General features: G+C 48.9%; 3 protein-coding genes and 1 pseudogene across 10 annotated transcripts in view; 1 reads left to right on the forward strand and 3 right to left on the reverse strand.

The window, feature by feature from the left end:
- The window catches only part of LOC140898034 (uncharacterized), a 302,273-nt gene extending 294,343 nt beyond the window's left edge, over window positions 1–7,930 (reverse strand). Inside the window, exon 1 of one of the 2 annotated variants that reach the window (XM_078848515.1) lies at window positions 7,857–7,930. The gene's annotated coding sequence lies outside the window, so the exon portion shown is untranslated. The remainder of the gene's footprint in view (window positions 1–7,856) is intronic. The other variant, XM_078848516.1, reaches the window with a different exon arrangement.
- The window catches only part of LOC140898060 (zinc finger protein RFP-like), a 39,316-nt pseudogene that overhangs the window by 11,725 nt on the left and 9,393 nt on the right, over window positions 1–18,198 (reverse strand).
- Window positions 1,327–18,105, reverse strand: LOC140898029 (uncharacterized). 7 transcript variants are annotated; one of them, XM_073311413.1, is made up of 6 exons: window positions 17,914–18,105; window positions 6,450–6,826; window positions 5,687–5,774; window positions 5,000–5,126; window positions 4,377–4,490; window positions 1,327–4,042 (listed from the first exon to the last, which is right to left on the reverse strand). In XM_073311413.1, exons 2-6 carry the CDS (start codon window positions 6,485–6,487, stop codon window positions 1,593–1,595), a joined length of 2,817 nt encoding a protein of 938 aa, XP_073167514.1. In that variant the 5' UTR covers window positions 6,488–6,826; window positions 17,914–18,105; the 3' UTR covers window positions 1,327–1,592. The 7 variants fall into 7 exon arrangements, with proteins under 7 accessions (XP_073167514.1, XP_073167523.1, XP_073167522.1 ...); XM_073311422.2 differs by lacking the exon at window positions 17,914–18,105 and having other exon boundaries at window positions 1,327–4,039; window positions 6,450–7,474; XM_073311421.2 differs by lacking the exon at window positions 17,914–18,105 and having other exon boundaries at window positions 5,687–5,857; window positions 6,450–7,474.
- LOC140898038 (uncharacterized) lies at window positions 12,915–15,974 on the forward strand. The gene is given in 2 exon segments (XM_073311451.2): window positions 12,915–15,508; window positions 15,510–15,974. Coding segments are annotated over 2 exon segments (2,385 nt in total). The 5' UTR covers window positions 12,915–13,214; the 3' UTR covers window positions 15,601–15,974.

The following is an 18,198-nucleotide window of genomic DNA, read 5'->3' on the forward strand; positions in this document are numbered from 1 at the left end:
GGTAAGGGGGCCGGGGCCGGAGGGTTGGATAAGGGGCAGGGAGTCCCAGGGGGGAGTAAGGGGACGGGGGCTGTTGGATGGGCGGATGTTTTGGGGGGGGCGGTCAGGGGGTGGGGAACGTGGGGGGATTGGATAGGTGTGGGAGTCCCGGGGGCCTGTCAGGGAGCAGGGGTGTGGATAGGGGTTGGAGCAGTCAGGGGACAGGGAGCACGGGGGAATGGGAAGGGGGTGGGGTCCTGGGGAGGTGGTTTGGGGCAGGGGCCCCTGGAGGGGGCAGTCAGGGGGTTTAGATAGGGGATGAGTGTTGCAGTCCAAATACAAGACAGACAAAGCTTTAAGCAAGCAAGCGGGCTGGTCTGCCGACGGGCTGGTCTGCCTTGTCAGCTTTCCACCCTCTCTTTTATTCTCCCCCTCCTCCTGCGCATTACATACTCCATCAGATAAAAGGAATACACTGGCTTTGTTTAAGATTCTTATTTACCAATTTCTATCTACCGCATTCCTTGCTCTTGGGCCTTGAGCCCAGTCCTGGGAGGCTTCCCACGGTTCATGTCCTTAGGGCGAGTTTCCAAGGTTCATGCCCTTGAGAGGAGCCGTGTGTGCACTGCTCCTACACAACACTCAGGGTGTGCCCTAAATGTTGCCAAGTGCATGAACCCTGCATGAATCCTTCAGATGAGGTCCTGGGGGGTGGTTAGGGGTGGGTGGGGGGTCTCTGGAGGGGGCGGTCAGGGGACAAGGAGCAGGAGGGATTGGATGGATCAGGGATACTGAGGGGGGCAGTCAGAAGGCAGGAAGTGGGAGGGGGTCAGATGGAGGCGGGTCCAGGCTGTTTGGGGAGGCACAGCCTTCCCTGACCCAGCCCTCCATACAAGTTTTCAACCCCGATGTGGTCCTCGGGCCAAAAAGTTTGCCCACCCCTGGTCTAAGCACTTATCGGATCTCTCTTCAGTGTGGATTGTCTGATGTTTAACAAGGTCTGACCTCTGTATGAAACTTTTTCCACAGTCTAAGCACTTACGGAGTCTCCCTCTTTTGAGGACTGCCTGATAATTAAGAAGCCTTGACCACGGTATGAAAGTTTCTCCATAGTCTGAGCACTTATGGGGTCTCCTGTGTGGATTCTCTGATCTAAAACATGGGCTGAGCTCCTTATAAAACTTTACCCACAGCCTAAGCACTTATGGGATCTCTCTCCTCTGTGGATTAGCTGATGTTTAACGAGGTCTGACCTATGTAGGAAACTTTTTCCAGTCTGAGCACTGATGCGGTCTCTCTCCTGTGTGGATCCTCTGAGTGTTATAAGATTCGATCTTTGTGTGAAACTTTTCACATGGTCCAAACACTTATAGGGTCTCTCTCTTGTGTGAATTGCCTAATTTGAAACAAGTTCTGACCTCCATTTAAAAGGTCTTTCACAGGCTAAGCAGTTATGGGGTCACTCCTCTGTGTGGATTCTCTGATGTAAAACAAGGGATGACATCTATTTGAAACATTTTTCCATAGTCTAAGCACTTATGGGGTTCTCTCGCGTGTGTGGATTGCCTGATCTTTAGAAGGGCTAATCTGTTTCTGAAACCTTTCCAAGAGTCTTATGGTCTCCCTCTTGTATGGATTGCTTGATGTTTAACAAGGTGGGACCTTTGGATAAAACTTTTCCCACAGTCTAAGCACTTATGGGGTATCTCTCCTGTGTGGATTGCCTGATGTCTAACAAGGTGGGACCTCTGAATAAAACTTTTCCCACAGTCTAAGCACTTATGGGGTATCTCTCCTGTGTGGATTGCCTGATGTCTAACAAGGTGGGACCTCTGAATAAAACTTTTCCCACAGTCTAAGCACTTATGAGGTCTCTCTCCAGTGTGGACTGCCTGATGTCTAACAAGGTGGGACCTCTGGATAAAACTTTTCTCACAGTCTAAGCACTTATGAGGTCTCTCTCCAGTGTGGATAGCCTGATGTTTAACAAGGCCTGACCTCCGTATGAAACTTTTTCCACAGATTAAACATTTATGGGGTCTCTCTCCAGTGTGGATTGCCTGATGATTAAGTAGCGTTGACCGCATTATGAAACTTTTTCCACACTCTGAGCACTTATGAGATCTCTCTCCACTGTGGACGGCTTGATGTTTAACACAGTGGGACCTCTGTATGAAACTTTTCCCACAGTCTAAGCACTTATGGGGTCTCTCTCCTGTGTGTAATCTCTGATGTGTAACCAGGACTGATCTCCATATGAAACTTTTCCCACAGTCCAAGCACTTATGAGGTCTCTCTCCTGTGTGGATTGCCTGATGTGCCATAAGATTTGATCTTTGTGTAAAACTTTTCCCACAGTCCAAACATTTATGGGATTTCTTTCCTGTGTGGATTATCTGATGTTTTGCAAGGTTTGACCTCCGTATGAAACTTTTCCCACAGATTAAGCATTTATGGGGTCTCTCTCCAGTGTGGACTGCTTGATGTTTAACAAGATCTGACCTCCGTATGAAACTTTTCCCACAGATTAAGCATTTATGGGGTCTCTCTCCAGTGTGGATTGCCTGATGAACAAGTAGGGTTGATCGCCGTATAAAACTTTTTCCACAATCTAAGCACTTATGAGGTCTCTCTCCTGTGTGGACTGCTTGATGTTTAACAAGGTCTGACCTCCATATGAAACTTTTCCCACAGTCTAAGCACTTATAGGGTCTCTCTCCTTTGTGGATTGCCTGATGTCTAACAAGGCGTGACCTCTGTATGAAACTTTTCCCACAGTCTAAGCACTTATGAGGTCTCTCTCCAGTGTGGATTGCCTGATGACTAAGTAGCGTTGACCTCCGTATGAAACTTTTCCCACAGTCTAAGCACTTATGGGGTCTCTCTCCTGTGTGGACTCGATGATGTAAAACAAGGTATGATCTAAGTATGAAGCTTTTCCCACAGAGTAAGCACTTATGAGGTCTCTCTCCTGTGTGGACTGCTTGATGTTTAACAAGGTCTGACCTCCGTATGAAACTTTTCCCACAGTCTAAGCACTTATGGGGTCTCTCTCCTGTGTGGACTCGATGATGTAAAACAAGGTATGATCTAAGTATGAAGCTTTTCCCACAGAGTAAGCACTTGTGGGGTCTCTCTCCAGTGTGGATTGCTTGATGTTTAACATGGTCTAACTTGCATATGAAATGTTTCCCGCAGATTAAGCACTTATGGGGTCTCCCTCCAGTGTGGCGTTCCTGATGTCTAACAAGGTGTGACCTCCGTATAAAACTTTTTCTACAGGCTAAGCACTTATGGGGTCTCTCTCCCGTGTGGATTGCCTGATGATTAAGTAGGGTTGACCTCCGTATGAAACTTTTTCCACAGTCTAAGCACTTATGGGGTCTCTCTCTTGTGTGGATTGCCTGATGTCTAACAAGGTGTGACCTCTGTATGAAACTTTTCCCACAGTCTAAGCACTTATGAGGTCTCTCTCCCGTGTGGATTGCCTGATGATTAAGTATGGTTGACCTCCGTATGAAACTTTTCCCACAGTCCAAGCACTTATGGGGTCTCTCTCCTGTGTGGATTCGATGATGTAAAACTAGGTATGATCTAAGTATGAAACTTTTCCCACAGAGTAAGCACTTATGGGGTCTCTCTCCAGTGTGGATTGCTTGATGTTTAACATGGTCTATCTTCCATATGAAACGTTTCCCACAGATTAAGCACTTATGGGGTCTCCCTTCAGTGTGGCATTCCTGATGTAAAACAAGTTGTGACCTCCGTATGAAACTTTTTCCACAATCTAAGCACTTATGAGGTCTCTCTCCAGTGTGGACTGCTTGATGTTTAACAAGGTTTGACCTCCGTATGAAACTTTTCCCACAGTCTAAGCACTTGTGGGGTCTCTCTCCTGTGTGGATTCGATGATGTAAAACAAGTTGTGACCTCCATATGAAACTTTTTCCACAGTTTAAGCACTTATGGGGTCTTCCCACAAAGGTGCCCTGTGATTCCCTGTACCCAGGAATCTCCTGCTGTTGATTCTCCTCCTCGTTTTCACTCACTCTCTCATCACCTGCTGGGACAGAGAGACAATCCGGACAGGAGTCATTGTGCTAGGGAAAAATTAAGAGGAATAGCACCGAGGGAAAACCCAACATATTAAAGCTGCATAGATGGAGCAATTGGATTCTGCCTCCAAATCCCACCCAAACTTTCACAGAGAAGGATCGTTGGGAAGGAAACACTTGCAAGTAACAGGACATGTGGGAAACAATGTCAGTGATAGCTCCTGACTGCAGCCCTGCCCTGGGTGAGATGAGGAAGGAACTGAGGAAACTTACTGATACCACGGTTCTGGGATTCTCAATTTTTTCCTTCATTCCCCAGATGGTTTCTGTGTCAGTCCTCACCTGTGTGGCTGACTCTCGGGATCTCTCTTTCCTCACCGGCCTGGAGATCGGGCACCCACGGCTCTTCCCCTCGTTCCAGTCGGGCGATCAGGTCAGGTTTGGGAAGGGGGAATCCTGTACAGGTGGTCAATTCAGATCAGAGGAGGGTATGGAGGACTGAGAGAGCGTCTGTCAGAAAGGACATTCCGTGGGCGGCACCTGTCCCTGTTCTGTGCTGTGGAAAGTAGAATCTAAGAGGACGGGAACATGGTTACTGAGCCCCCTCGGGGGAGGCAGACGTCTGGGGAGGTGAGGGGAATTGTGATGCACACCCAGCTCTCGTGTTAAACCCCTGCCTATTTCTAAACCTGCGGAGCCCAGAGCCCTCATACGGAGGTCAGACCAAGGAGGAGGGAGAAGAAGGATTCTGTGAGTGACCGAGAAACAACACAGACAGGATAATACAAGAGTTCTTCACCTTGCAAGCTACGGGGTACTGGTGGGGATGATTTAGTATGCGCCTTAGGTTTTGACACCCTGGTCTCATTGGAGTGTGATGAGGGAAGAACCTCAGCGGTGCCAGACACACAAACCCTCCCCGCACCCCGCAGCTTCCAATAACCAAGGAGCCACGAATCCCTTACCCAGCGAGGTCACTGTCTCGTAGTTCTCCTGCATGACGTCCCTGTAGAGGGCTCTCTGAGCGGGGTCCAGCAGAGCCCCCTGCCCCTGGGTGAAATACACAGCCACCTCCTCGAAGGTCACCGGCATCTGGAACAACAAGAGTCCCCCGCTCAGCATCTGCCGCCCCAGCCACAATCCCGCTAGTCACGGGGGAGGAGGGCTAGAGAAGCAGAATCCTCCCCCCACCCTGCTCAGAGCAGCCAGGAGGCTCCAGGGGGTGGGGAGAAGGTGAGAACTTATTAACGCGCCCCCCCAGCAGATGGAGGAGGGCAGGCTCTTCACATTTCCCACTCGCCTGCCAGCCACAGGCTGAGACGGGAAGCAGAGCTCCGAGCCGGAGCAGGGGACAGGGACAGGAATCCCGACAGCTTCCCTTCGTACTTCACAGCAGCCTCTGGCCAGTGGGGTCAGGCTCCAGCACTGGGAGTCTGGTCGTTTTCCCAGCCCTGCCCAGGGGGGCTGTTCCCTGTTTCAGAAATGGGGGAATATTTCCCCCTTCCCCCCTACCCACCAGTGGGCCTGTTCAGAGAATCAGGCCCAGGTCGATCATGTTCCAGCAGGTTTATCACACCCCGTCCCACGCCGGGTGATTAACCCCTCTACGATGCCCCTCCCCCACCACCAAAAGCTCCCTGAAAATCCCCTACCTGAGCTGGCTCCATCACAGCCATTTCCCTGCCCTGTCCCCTGCAAGATGGGACAATCTGAAGCGAAACGTGGACGCGATTCCTCAGCCTGTCGGAGGAGCAGGGAGATTGGGCAGGTTTCATAAGGGGCTGGAGTCCATGTCACTCCCCGATTCCCCCCAGGCTCTCTCCCTGCAGACAGACGCTCTGATTCTATGACTCTGCCATGCTGGGAACAAACCCAGTTAGTTCATTACCTCCCCGGCCAGCCCCCCCTGCTTAGAACTAACCCACCACGTCCCTTCTAAACCTCCCCAGAGCAGCATCTCTGAGCCAAACGCTGGAAAAAGAGCAGAATCAAAGGAGTCACTTCAGGGTACTGCCCCACAGTGTATTGTGACCCCCTCTAGCTCTCCCCCATCTCCCTAAGTAGTGCGGTGCTCAGCAGAGCAAGCAACTGGCTTTTCCTCTCTCAGCTCCTGCCCTTGTTCCCAGGAGAGCTGACTGCCGCGGGGGTGCAGGGAATGAATCTGGGCAGAGCTGGGAACCTCCCTCCCCACTTCCTGCTCCTGCTGCCCCTTCAAGTCTCTCCACTCTCCCTTTTTATCTTCTTCCCTCGCCCTGGGAGAACTGGCGACTGCCCCATTGTCTTGGGTCTTTGCTCTCATTAGGTGGCTCAGCCACGGACACTGGTAATGGGGGTTGAACCAGGCTGTGTCACTGAGGACAGAAGCTCTGGTACTCACAGACACAGGGAGACCCTCCCCTTGTAGGCCAAACTCACCAGCTAGTCCCTGAAAGGCGCCTTCCGTGCAGAGTCATTTTCCTGCCCAGCTCCAGCCCTTTCCCCAGGTCTCTCCATCATCTGCAGGCTCAGGTTCAGGGGCTGGTGTGGTCAGAGGAGTTCCAGCCACTGCAGAAAGTGCCCCTGGGCTGGTCTCAGAGGGATTCATGAAGCGGGATTGTTCTTAATGTTTTCTCTGAGTACTGTGTGTGTGCCTCAGTTTCCCCATGTGTTACACAAGTATCAAGCTGGTGGGATACAGGGGTGTGATCATTGTGGAGACCTCTAGAGGGCAGGCGTGATGGCAGAGTGGCTGCCTGGGTGTAGAGAATGGCCAAAATTCTCTATCCTGGCAAGTGATGGCCAGAGCCCCTCCTCTGCAGGGAGCCAGCCAAAGGTGTTGGAGAACAAAGAGAGAGGGGGAGGCCAGGTGAGAAAGCATGGGGGAGGGGCAGCTGGGTGTCAGTGTGGATGGGGGGCTGGAAGCGGCTCAGTCTCCTGGTTTGGGACTCAGCGGGGAGAGCCCAGGACTCAAGACCCTGGATTCCCCCCAAGCCAGACGTTGCCGAACGCTCTTGGTTTCTGTGCTAACAAGCTCTGTTCTATGCCGCCTTCCCAGCGACCAATAAACCCTTCTGTTTTCCAGGCTGGCTGAGAGTCACAGCTGACTGCGGAGGTGGGGTGCACGGCCCCTGTGAGGAGCATGTCAGGCTTCTCCTTCGGCTGCCCCTGGGGATCAGACTGGGGCCATGTGCCCTCCCTGGGCCCCAGGACCGGGAAGGCTGGGGCCACATGCTCAGTGGGGGGATGTTGGGGGTGCTCAGGGGTTAGGGTCCTGTCCCTACAATGCGAGGAGGGCTCACCCCCGACCAGCTGTACCCATTGTTATCCCCGGCTCCTAGTCCCAGGCAGGGGGCCTGAAACAATCTGTACGGAGGGGGAAGCACTGAGAGCCATTGAACCAAACTGTAAAGCCTGGATAGGATGGAAACCCCTTCAAGCCAGGGGGTGCGGCAGGGCCCCGCTAGCCTAGATCCAGCGCCTGTGCTGCCCCCCCACCCACCCACCCTGACTGTGCCCCTGGGCCCCGCTCCCTCCCCGACCCCCAGCTGGGGCCCCCCATCCTGCATCCAGTTTAGCCCCCGCCAACCTTCTGCCCCTCCCTATTTGCCCCCCTCATATCTCCCTGAGCTGCAGCCTCCGTCCGCACCAACCCGGCCGGGGCAGGGAAACAAAGCAGCAAGTGGGGGGAGCGGGGGGTAACGTGATCCTGCCCCCGCCCCGCACACACCGGGAGCTGGCGGCAACTTTCCCAGGCCCGGGGCAGGGAATCGCAGCCGGCTCCGCGGGGAGCAGCCCGGGGCCAAACCCGCCCCCTGCAGCCCGGGGGTGCCGGGTCTCTCTTACCTTCCCTCCGAGCGGGGCCCCCCGGGGCAGGGGCCGGGCCGGGAAGGGGCCCTGGCCGGGCTGGGGGCTCTGCCCTGGGAGAGGCTCCCGGGGAGCAGCGGGCAGGGCCCGGCTGGAGGTTCCCCTCTCCCGGCTGCAGCCCGGGCTCCGGGCTCCCAGCACCAGCCGCCGGGGCTCGGGGATCTCGCCGGGAGCCAGAGTCCCCGCAGCGGCTGCGAGTCACTTCCTGGGGCCGGGCCTGAGCCCCACGATCGCTCCCCCCAGAGCCGCCCCCCAGCCGCTCCTGGGTCCTAGCGATCAACCCACCGCGCTGCAGCATCCCTGTGCCCGGCTCCTGTTACACTCACAGACTGTAAGGTCAGAAGGGCCCCTCATGAGCATCGAGCCCAGGGGTTCTCACGGCACATTTTTGGTGGCCTCAGAGTGTGGCCAGCTCTGACACTTTTCCCTAAAATATTGAATGAACTTTAGGGGAAGCCAGTCAACATGCAGGGAGGTAAGCGGGGAAATGGTCCCATTACTGTGGGGAACTTTCCTCACTTTACCCCCCACTGCTGTGGAATCAAACAGCAGAAGGATCTGAGTCCTTGCTCCCTCTTCCCTCACCCAGAGCCTGCCTCACCTTGAGGGTTCCCCTTCCACTCTCCTTTGTGGTAAAGTCCTTATAACCCCGACAAGGCTGGGCCCAGGCTTCCTGGGGGGCTCGGCCCCCAACCTTGGTGTGACCACGCAGGACACGCGCTGGAGCGTGCCCACTCCAGGGTACTTTCTCTGCTCTGGACGCTTCCCTGACCTCCTCCCTGACCATTGTCTATACTCCAGAACAAATGCAATTTACTAAACAGCAACTAATTAAAAAAATAATCAGGAAAGAATGAGAAAGGCGAAAGGAAAACACTTAGCCCCACTCTGTGGGCACGGGGGCAGTTCACAGTCCATCCCTCCCACGTCCCAGGCCTCCTGTCCAGGCCCTGGCTGTGCTGCAGGGATGCCGTGGGTCAGACACGTGCTCTGGCGGTGGCCACACGCCCTCAAGCTCTAGGTGACAGGACCTTTTTCCCGGTGTCCCCGGAAAGGTGCAAATCCAGAGGACAAATAAAAAGCCCCCACACTTGGTAATCTCTGTAACTGATTGGGGGGAGGGGAGCAGGGGGTTGGACTCATGATCTTTGAGCACTTCTGGCTGCTGACCTAGTTCTGTCCCTGCCCTCCCCCTGGGTTCCACGGGACGGAGGCCTTGATCTGGTGTTATACCAATAAAATAAAAACCAACAGGATCTTATTAAAGGGAAAAAGGCAAAATACCACATTTATTGTGAATACACAAAGAATCATAGTAAGCAGTTAGTTATCGCTATAACATTCCATTCAATCTCATATTTATTCACACATTCATTCATACAAACACACACACACACACACACACACAGGTTCTGCAAGGTTGTTATCATAGTTACCAGCCTTAGAGTTGCTCACGCCAAGCCACTGGCCAGGTGGCCTGGACATGAGGAGGGAGCAGGGCCTTGTCAGATGCTCATCTGATGCTCCTGGAAGTTGGTTTGCAGAATCAGACCCCAAAGTTCTCACTTTTTAGAGTCTATATTTATAGACCAAGTGGGGGGGGGGGGCTTTTTATTTGTCCTCTGGTTTGCACCTTTCCGGGGACACTGGGAAGAAAAGTCCTGTCACCGAGAGCCTGAGGGCGTGTGGCCACCACCAGAGCACCTGTCTGACCCGCAGCATCCCTGCAGCACAGCCAGGGCCTGGGCAGGAGGCCTGGGACGTGGGAGGGACAGACTGTGAACTGCCCGGGCATCCCAGAGATGCTGTTTGTGCTTCCCCGGAGCCCATAGAGTGGGGCTAAGTGTTTTTCTTTCACCTTTCTCATTGCTTCCTGATTGTTTTAAATTACTTGCTGGTTAGTAAATTGCACTTGTTCTGGGGCATAGACAATGGTCAGGGAAGAGATCAGGGAAGCATCCAGAGCGGAGAAAGTACCCAGAGTGGGTTTGCTCTAACCTGTGTCCTGAGTGGTCATAACCAGGTCAGGGGGCTGAGCCCTTCAGGAAGCCTGGGCCCTGCCTGGTCGGGGTTATAAGGACTTTGCCACACAGGAGAGTGGAAAGGGAGTGTCATAAATATAAAGGGAAGGGTAAACACCTTTAAAATCCCTCCTGGCCAGAGGAAAAACCCTTTCACCTATAAAGGGTTAAGAAGCTAGGATAACCTCGCTGGCACCTGACCAAAATGACCAATGAGGAGACAGGTTTCAGAGGAACAGCCCTGTTAGTCTGTATTCGCAAAAAGAAAAGGAGTACTTGTGGCACCTTAGAGACTAACCAATTTATTTGAGCATGAGCTTTCGTGAGCTACAGCTCACTTCATCAGATGTATACCGTGGAAACTGCAGCAGACTTTATATACACACAGAGAATATGAAACAATACCTCCTCCCACCCCACTGTCCTGCTGGTAATAGCTTATGTAAAGTGATCAACAGGTGGGCCATTTCCAGCACAAATCCAGGTTTTCTCACCCTCCACCCCCCCACACAAATTCACTCTCCTGCTGGTGCTAGCCCATCCAAAGTGACAACTCTTTACATAATCAAGTCCGGCTATTTCCTGCATAGATCCAGGTTTTCTCACATCCCCCCCACCCCCATACACACACAAAAATGAGGAGACAAGATACTTTCAAAGCTGGAGGGGGGGAGAAACAAAGTTTCTCTCTGTCTGTGTGTTGCTTTTTCCGAGACCAGAGCAGAAATGCAAGTCAGATCTCCTGTAAAGAGTTAATAAGCAATCTAGTTAGATATGCCTTAGATTCTGTAGCTCACGAAAGCTCATGCTCAAATAAATTGGTTAGTCTCTAAGGTGCCACAAGTACTCCTTTTCTGTTTTGTTTAAATGGCTGATAAAATAAGTTGTGCTGAATGGAACGTATACTCCTGTTTTTGCGTCTTTTTGTAACTTAAGGTTTTGCCTAGAGGGATTTTGAATCTGATTCATGTTTTGAATCTGATTACCCTGTAAGGTATTTACCATCCTGATTTTACAGAGGTGATTCTTTTACTTTTTTTCTTCAATTAAAATTCTTCTTTTAAGAACCTGATTGCTTTTTCATTGTTCTTAAGATCCAAGGGTTTGGGTCTGTGGTCACCTATGCAAATTGGTGAGGATTTTTATCAAGCCTTCCCCAGGAAAGGGAGCATAGGGCTTGGAAGGATTGGGGGAAAGACGTTTCCAAGCGGGCTCTTTCCCGGTTATATATTTGTTAAATGCTTGGTGGTGGCAGCAATAAAGTCCAAGGGCAAAAGGTAAAATAGTTTGTACTTTGGGGAAGTTTTAACCTCAGCTGGTAAAAATAAGCTTAGGGGGTTTTTCATGCAGGTCCCCACATCTGTACCCTAGAGTTCAGAGTGGGGAAGGAACCTTGATAGGAGTCCTCAAGGTGAGGCAGGCTCTGGGTGAAGGGAGTGGGAGCGAGGACTCAGATCCTTCTGCTATTCGATTCCACCCAGGAGATGTTTAAGTTAGGAAAGTTCCCCACAATAGCGGGGCCATTTCCCCACTTACCTCTGCGCATGTTTAGTGGTTTCCCCTAAAGTTCATTCAGTATTTTAGAAAAATGTGTCACCCATTCCCCACACTAGATGGAAGACGGTCCCTCCCTTCTGTCCTCAGTACATCTACTGAAGCCACTGCCCTTCACCCTGCCCTTATTAGCAGTAAAAATCTGCTGACTGCTATTTACAGGGGTTAAAAAGGGGCAAAGGGGGCAAAATGGAGCAGGGGGGTGGCCAGGGTCTGAGCAGGGGGTGGAAATTGACTGATGGGGCGTCAAGCAGCTGGAGGCAGCATTAGGAGAGGGGCTAAAAGGCAAAATCAGGGCTGGGGAGGTGGAGCAGGAGTTAAGCTTGGGGTGAGGTGCTGGCAGAGGGTGTCAGAGGGCAAAACCCGGCACAGGCAGGGCCACAGTGGGTAACAGTTACCCCAGTGGGACTGAGACCCCAGTGCTTGCAAAAATGGTGGGGGGCAAAGGGGCTTTTTAATTTCCCCTCTCACAGACAGCACCTCTGAGCATGGGCTTCCCAGGGCTGGGTTCTTAAAGGCACAGGCATCCCAATGCCTAGTCAGTGCCGCTCCTCTTGGTCTGATCTAACCCACTGAGGCTACGTCTACACGAGAAAGTTCAAAGCGCTGCCGCGGGTGCCAGTGCTCCTGGTAATCCACCTCGACGAGGGGATTAGCTCCGAGCACCGGGAGCCGAGCCTGTCCACACGAGCGCTTTAAAGAGCTCACACTTGCTGCGCTCAGGGGGGTGATTTTCACCCTCCTGAGCCAGCAAGTTAGAGCACTTTAATTGTCAGTGTAAATAATCCCTGAGACTTAATTCAGTGAAACATTTTACATATATCCCCTCAGAAACAAAGAATCCCTTATCACTGTATCTGATTGCATAGAGTCTCCTCGCAGTTGTCTTGTCTATTGCTGGGATTCCCTGAATTCCCTGAATTTTTAAATTTAATTTTTTTTCTTCTCAGTTTAGAGCTCACTGAATTTCTGGCCTAGTGTCAAAACTTTTGGAGTCAAGCTACCAATGGGGATTGCATTGTTGCAACTGTTATTTTGTCTCTCAATCTAGCCCTGAGTGTTTTTCCTCATGCCACTGTATACAACTTGATTCTCAAATATTGAATAAAGGCAGTATATTAGCTCGTATAATGTCTTTACCATGGAAAAAAATATATTGTAATGACTGCCATCATGGGTCAGACCAATAGTCCGCCTAATCTAGTATCCTGTCTTGTGAGAGTGATAGTGATGTGCCCCATGAGGGTTAATGTGTATACAGGGCATTGTACCATCCAGAAACATATGCAGCTGCGACAGGTCCTACTTTGCTAAAAGAGGCCATCTGATGTAGCTAATTTCTACAGAGAGCAGTTTCTCACACCACAGGTACGTTTTCCCTCAGTTCTATTCCTCTTAATTTCTCCTCAGCACAATGACTCCTGTCTGCATTGTCTCTCTCCCAGCAGGTGATGAGAGAGTGAGTGAGAAGAAGGAGGGGAATCAACATCAGGAAATTCCTGGGCACGGGGAACCATAGGGGATTTTTGTGGGAAGAGCTGAAGGGAATTTTTCCCAGTGCTTGGCACAGGGAGAAGCCTGGGGAAATTGGCAGAGGTCAAAGAGGCTGCTGGGAAACCACTCAAGGGAGCAACTGGATGGATCTATTATATGTGGGGAAGGACACAGGGATCCCACAGCCCAGCAGACAACCCCCAAGGAAGACAAACGCTATGAATGCCTCGGTTATGGGAAAGGATTCATTCTGAGACCGGCGCTTCTTATGCTTCAGGCAATAAATACTGGAGAGAAAACACTTCAATGCTTCGACTGTGGGGAAAACTTCAATAAGCGCTCAGATCTTAATAACCATGGGAGAAGCCACATGGGAGAGAAACCCTCTGGGTGTCTTGAGAGCAGGAATTCTTTGAATTGGAAGTCAGCACTGATTACACATCAGCTAAACCACACAGGAGAGAGACCCCACAAGTGCTTAGACTGTGGGAAAAAATTCGTTCGAAGGTCAGGCCTAATTAAACATCAGAAAATCCACACAGGAGAGAGACCCCATCAGTGTTTAGACTGTGGGAAAACTTTCATACAGAGGTCAGACCTTGTTAAACATCAAGCAGTCCACACTGGAGAGAGACCCCATAAGTGCTTAGAGTGTGGAAAAAGTTTCACAGAAAGGCCAACCCTTCTTAAACATCAGGTAATCCACACAGGAGAGAGACCCCATAAGTGCTTGGACTGTGGGAAAAGTTTCACATGGCGATCAGCCCTGGTTACACATCAGAGAATACACACGGGAGAGAGACCCCATAAGTGCTTAGACTGTGGGAAAAGTTTTATACAGAGGTCAAATCTACTTAATCATCAGGCAATCCACACTGGAGAGAGACCTCATAAGTGCTTAAACTGTGGAAAAAGTTTCACAGAAAGGTCAACCCTTCTTAAACATCAGGTAATCCACACAGGAGAGAGACCCCATAAGTGCTTGGACTGTGGGAAAAGTTTCACATGGAGATCAGCCCTGGTGACACATCAGAGAATACACACAGGAGAGAGACCCCATCAGTGCTTAGAATGTGGGAAAAGTTTCATACAGAGGTCAGACCTTGTTAAACATCAAGCAGTCCACACCGGAGAGAAACCCCATAAGTGCTTAGACTGTGGAAAAAGTTTCACAGAAAGGCCAACCCTTCTTAAACATCAGGTAATCCACACAGGAGAGAGACCCCATAAGTGCTTGGACTGTGGGAAAAGTTTCACATGGCGATCAGCCCTGGTTACACATCAGAGTATACACACGGGAGAGAGACCCCATAAGTGCTTAGACTGTGGGAAAAGTTTTATACAGAGGTCAAATCTACTTAATCATCAGGCAATCCACACAGGAGAGAGACCCCATAAGTGCTTGGACTGTGGGAAAAGTTTCACATGGAGATCAGCCTTGGTGACACATCAGAGAATACACACAGGAGAGAGACCCCATCAGTGCTTAGAATGTGGGAAAAGTTTCATACAGAGGTCAGACCTTGTTAAACATCAAGCAGTCCACACCGGAGAGAAACCCCATAAGTGCTTAGACTGTGGAAAAAGTTTCACAGAAAGGCCATCCCTTCTTAAACATCAGGTAATCCACACAGGAGAGAGACCCCATAAGTGCTTGGACTGTGGGAAAAGTTTCACATGGAGATCTGCCCTGGTGACACATCAGAGAATACACACAGGAGAGAGACCCCATAAGTGCTTAGACTCTGGAAAAAGTTTCACAGAAAGGCCAACCCTTCTTAAACATCAGGTAATCCATACAGGAGAGAGACCCCATAAGTGCTTGGACTGTGGGAAAAGTTTCACATGGAGACCAGCCCTGGTTACACATCAGAGAATACACACAGGAGAGAGACCCCATAAGTGCTTACACTGTGGGAAAAGTTTCACAGAAAGGCCAACCCTTCTTAAACATCAGGTAATCCACACAGGAGAGAGACCCCACAAGTGCTTAGACTGTGGGAAAAAATTCATACGGAGGTCAGGCCTAATTAAACATCAGAAAATCCACACAGGAGAGAGACCCCATCAGTGCTTAGAATGTGGGAAAAGTTTCATACAGAGGTCAGACCTTGTTAAACATCAAGCAGTCCACACCGGAGAGAAACCCCATAAGTGCTTAGACTGTGGAAAAAGTTTCACAGAAAGGCCAACCCTTCTTAAACATCAGGTAATCCACACAGGAGAGAGACCCCATAAGTGCTTGGACTGTGGGAAAAGTTTCACATGGAGATCAGCCCTGGTGACACATCAGAGAATACACACAGGAGAGAGACCCTATAAGTGCTTAGACTGTGGGAAAAGTTTCATACAGAGGTCAAACCTACTTAATCATCAGGCAACCCACTCAGGAGAGAGACCTCATAAGTGCTTAGATTGTGGAAAAAGTTTCACAGAAAGGTCAACCCATCTTAAACATCAGCTAATCCACACAGGAGAGAGACCCCACAAGTGCTTAGACTCTGGGAAAAAATTGGTACGGAGATTTGGCCTAACTAAACATCAGAAAATCGACACAACAGATACCCCATCAGTGCTTAGACTGTGGGAAAAGTTTCATACAGAGGTCCCACCTTGTTAAACATCAAGCAATCCATACAAGATGGAGACCATAATACCATAAGACTCTGGGAAAGGTTTCAGAAACAGATCAGCCCTTCTAAACAACAGGCAGTCCACGCACGAGAGAGACCCCCGTAAGTGCTTTGACTTTGGAAAAATGTTTCAAATAGATGTTATCCCTTGTTTTACATCAGAGAATCCACACACAGGAGTAACCCCATAACTGCTTAGCCTGTGAAAGACCTTTGAAATGGAAGTCAGAACTTGTTTCAAATTAGGCAATCCACACAGGAGAGAGACCCCATAAATGTTTGGATCATGTGAAAAGTTTCACACAAAGATCAAATCTTATAACACTCAGAGGATCCACACAGGAGAGAGACCCCATCAGCACTGACTGGAAGAAGATAGTAGGGCTGTTGATTAATTGCTGTTAACTCATGTGATTAATTCAAAAAAATCCATTGTGGTTAGAAAAATTAATCTCAGTGAATCACATTGTTAAACAATAGAATACCAGTTGAAATTTGTTAAATGTTTTTGGATGTTTTTCTATGTTTTCATATCTATTGATTTCTCTCACAACAAAGAATAGAAAGTGTACAGTGCTCACTTTATATTATTTTTGATTTCAAATATTTGTACTGCAAACATGCAAAACAAAAATAGCATTTTTCAGTTCCCCTCATACAAGTGCTGTCGTGCAATCTCTTTATCAGGAAAGTGTAACTTAGAAACATAGATGATTTTAATTATATAAGTGAACTGAAAAATAAAGCAATTATTTTTAAAGTTTAAATAGTTTAAAGCCTAGAAGTCCACTCAGTGCTACTTCTTTTTCTGCCACTCGCTAAGACAAACAAGTTTGTTTACATTTACGGGAGCGAATGCTGCCTGCTTCTAATTTATGATGTCACCGGAAAGTGTGAGAAGGCGTTCCCATGGCATGTTTGTAGCTGGCAGCACAGGTATTTAAGTGCAAGATATGCTAAACATGCCTATGTCCCTTCGGCCACCATTTCAGTGGAGGATGCTCATTTAAAAAAAATAATGAATTAATTAAATTTGTGACTGAACTCCTTGAAGGAGACTTGTATGTCCCCTGTCCTGTTTTACACACGTTCTGCCAAATATGTCATCATATCGAAGTCACGGAGAATGACCTAGCACATGGGGGGACACTTTCACTGCAGATTTAACAAAACGCAAAGAAAGTAACTATCTGAGATTTCGAAAGATAGCTACAGCACTCGGCCCAAGGTTTAAGAATCTGAAGTGTCTTCCAAAATCTGAGAGGGACGAGGTGTGGAGCATGCTTCCAGAAGTCTTAAAAGAGGAACACGCTGATTGGGAAACTGCAGAACCCGAACCACCAAAATAGAAAATCAACTTTCTGGTGGTGGCATCTGACTCAGTTGAAGAAAATGAGCACGTGTCGGTCTGGTCTGCTTCGGATCGTTATTGATTAGAACCCGTCATTAGCATGGAGGCATTTCCTCTGGAATGGTGGTTCCAGCAGGAAGGGACCTAGGACCCTTTAGAGCATCTGGCACGTAAATATCTTGTGACGCCGGCTGCAACAGTGTCACGTGAACGCCTATTTTCACTTTCAGGTGACCTTGTAAACAAGAAGCGGGCAGCATGATCTCCTGCACATTGTAACCAAACTTGTTCTTCTGAGTGATTGGCCAAACAAGCAGTAGGATTGAGTGGAGTTGTAGGCTCCAAAGTTTTACATTTGAATGCAGTTATTTTTTGTACATAATTCTACATTTGTAAGTTCAACTTTCATGATAAAGAGATTGCATACAGTAGTTGCAGTTGGTGGATTGAAAAATACTATTTCTTTTGTTTTTTACAGTGCAAGTATTTGTAATAAAAAATATAAAGTGATCACCGTACACTTCGTATTCTGTAAAAACAACAAGGAGTCCTTGTGGCACCTTAGAGACTAACACATTTCTTTGGGCATAAACTTTTGTGAGCTATAACCCATCATCAGATGCATGGAGTGTATTCTGTGTTGCAGTTGAAATCAATATATTTGAAAATGTATAAAACATCCAAAATATTTAAATAAATGGTATTTTATTATTGTTTAAGAGCACGGTTAATCACGATTAATTTTTTTAATCACTTGACAGCCCTAGAACATAGTAATTGTAGTAGTCTATGTTAATCTGTAACGAGATATAGATTAACAGTATAACCAAAGGGTTTCTGTCGACGACTGTATTTTGTTAATTCAGAAGTCAAAAGGAAATATTAACATTTAAATGAAACTTGGGTGTAATAATGTCATTGTATATATATCTCTTTTTAAAGTTTGTGGTAAACTGTCTATGAACTGCTTTATAGATAATTACCTTATATTAATCCATGTAGTTTTATTACCTGTGATGTTTGGGAAATAGGAGGTTACTTCCAAAACCTATTGTTCACCCAAGGACTGCCTGCTGTCGAGAGGCTGCAAAAACTTCTATATAAACGCTTGGGACCTGATCCTTTTATCTCAGATCTTCTTAAGCTTTCTTCAGGGGGAGTTCGAGTCGTAAGACTGAGATCTCCAGTCCTCTCTGGACCGCCCTGATATTGAACATTTGGACATTGGACTAGAACGTGATGAAATGATTCTGAAAAGGACTCTTTTC

The sequence above is a fragment of the Lepidochelys kempii genome, chromosome 14 (genome assembly GCF_965140285.1).
Source record: "Lepidochelys kempii isolate rLepKem1 chromosome 14, rLepKem1.hap1, whole genome shotgun sequence".
NCBI classification, from domain to species: domain Eukaryota; kingdom Metazoa; phylum Chordata; order Testudines; family Cheloniidae; genus Lepidochelys; species Lepidochelys kempii.

Bases quoted from the DNA above. Each gene is read 5' to 3' on its own strand.
- LOC140898029 (XM_073311413.1), bottom strand. From the start codon at position 6,487: ATGACTCTGCACGGAAGGCGCCTTTCAGGGACTAGCTG. The intron at 5,775-6,449 runs GTGAGTTTGGCC...CTCCTCCGACAG, and splicing joins CGCCTTTCAGGGACTAGCTG to GCTGAGGAATCGCGTCCACG. The intron at 4,491-4,999 runs GTAAGGGATTCG...CCACCTGTACAG, and splicing joins CGAGACAGTGACCTCGCTGG to GATTCCCCCTTCCCAAACCT.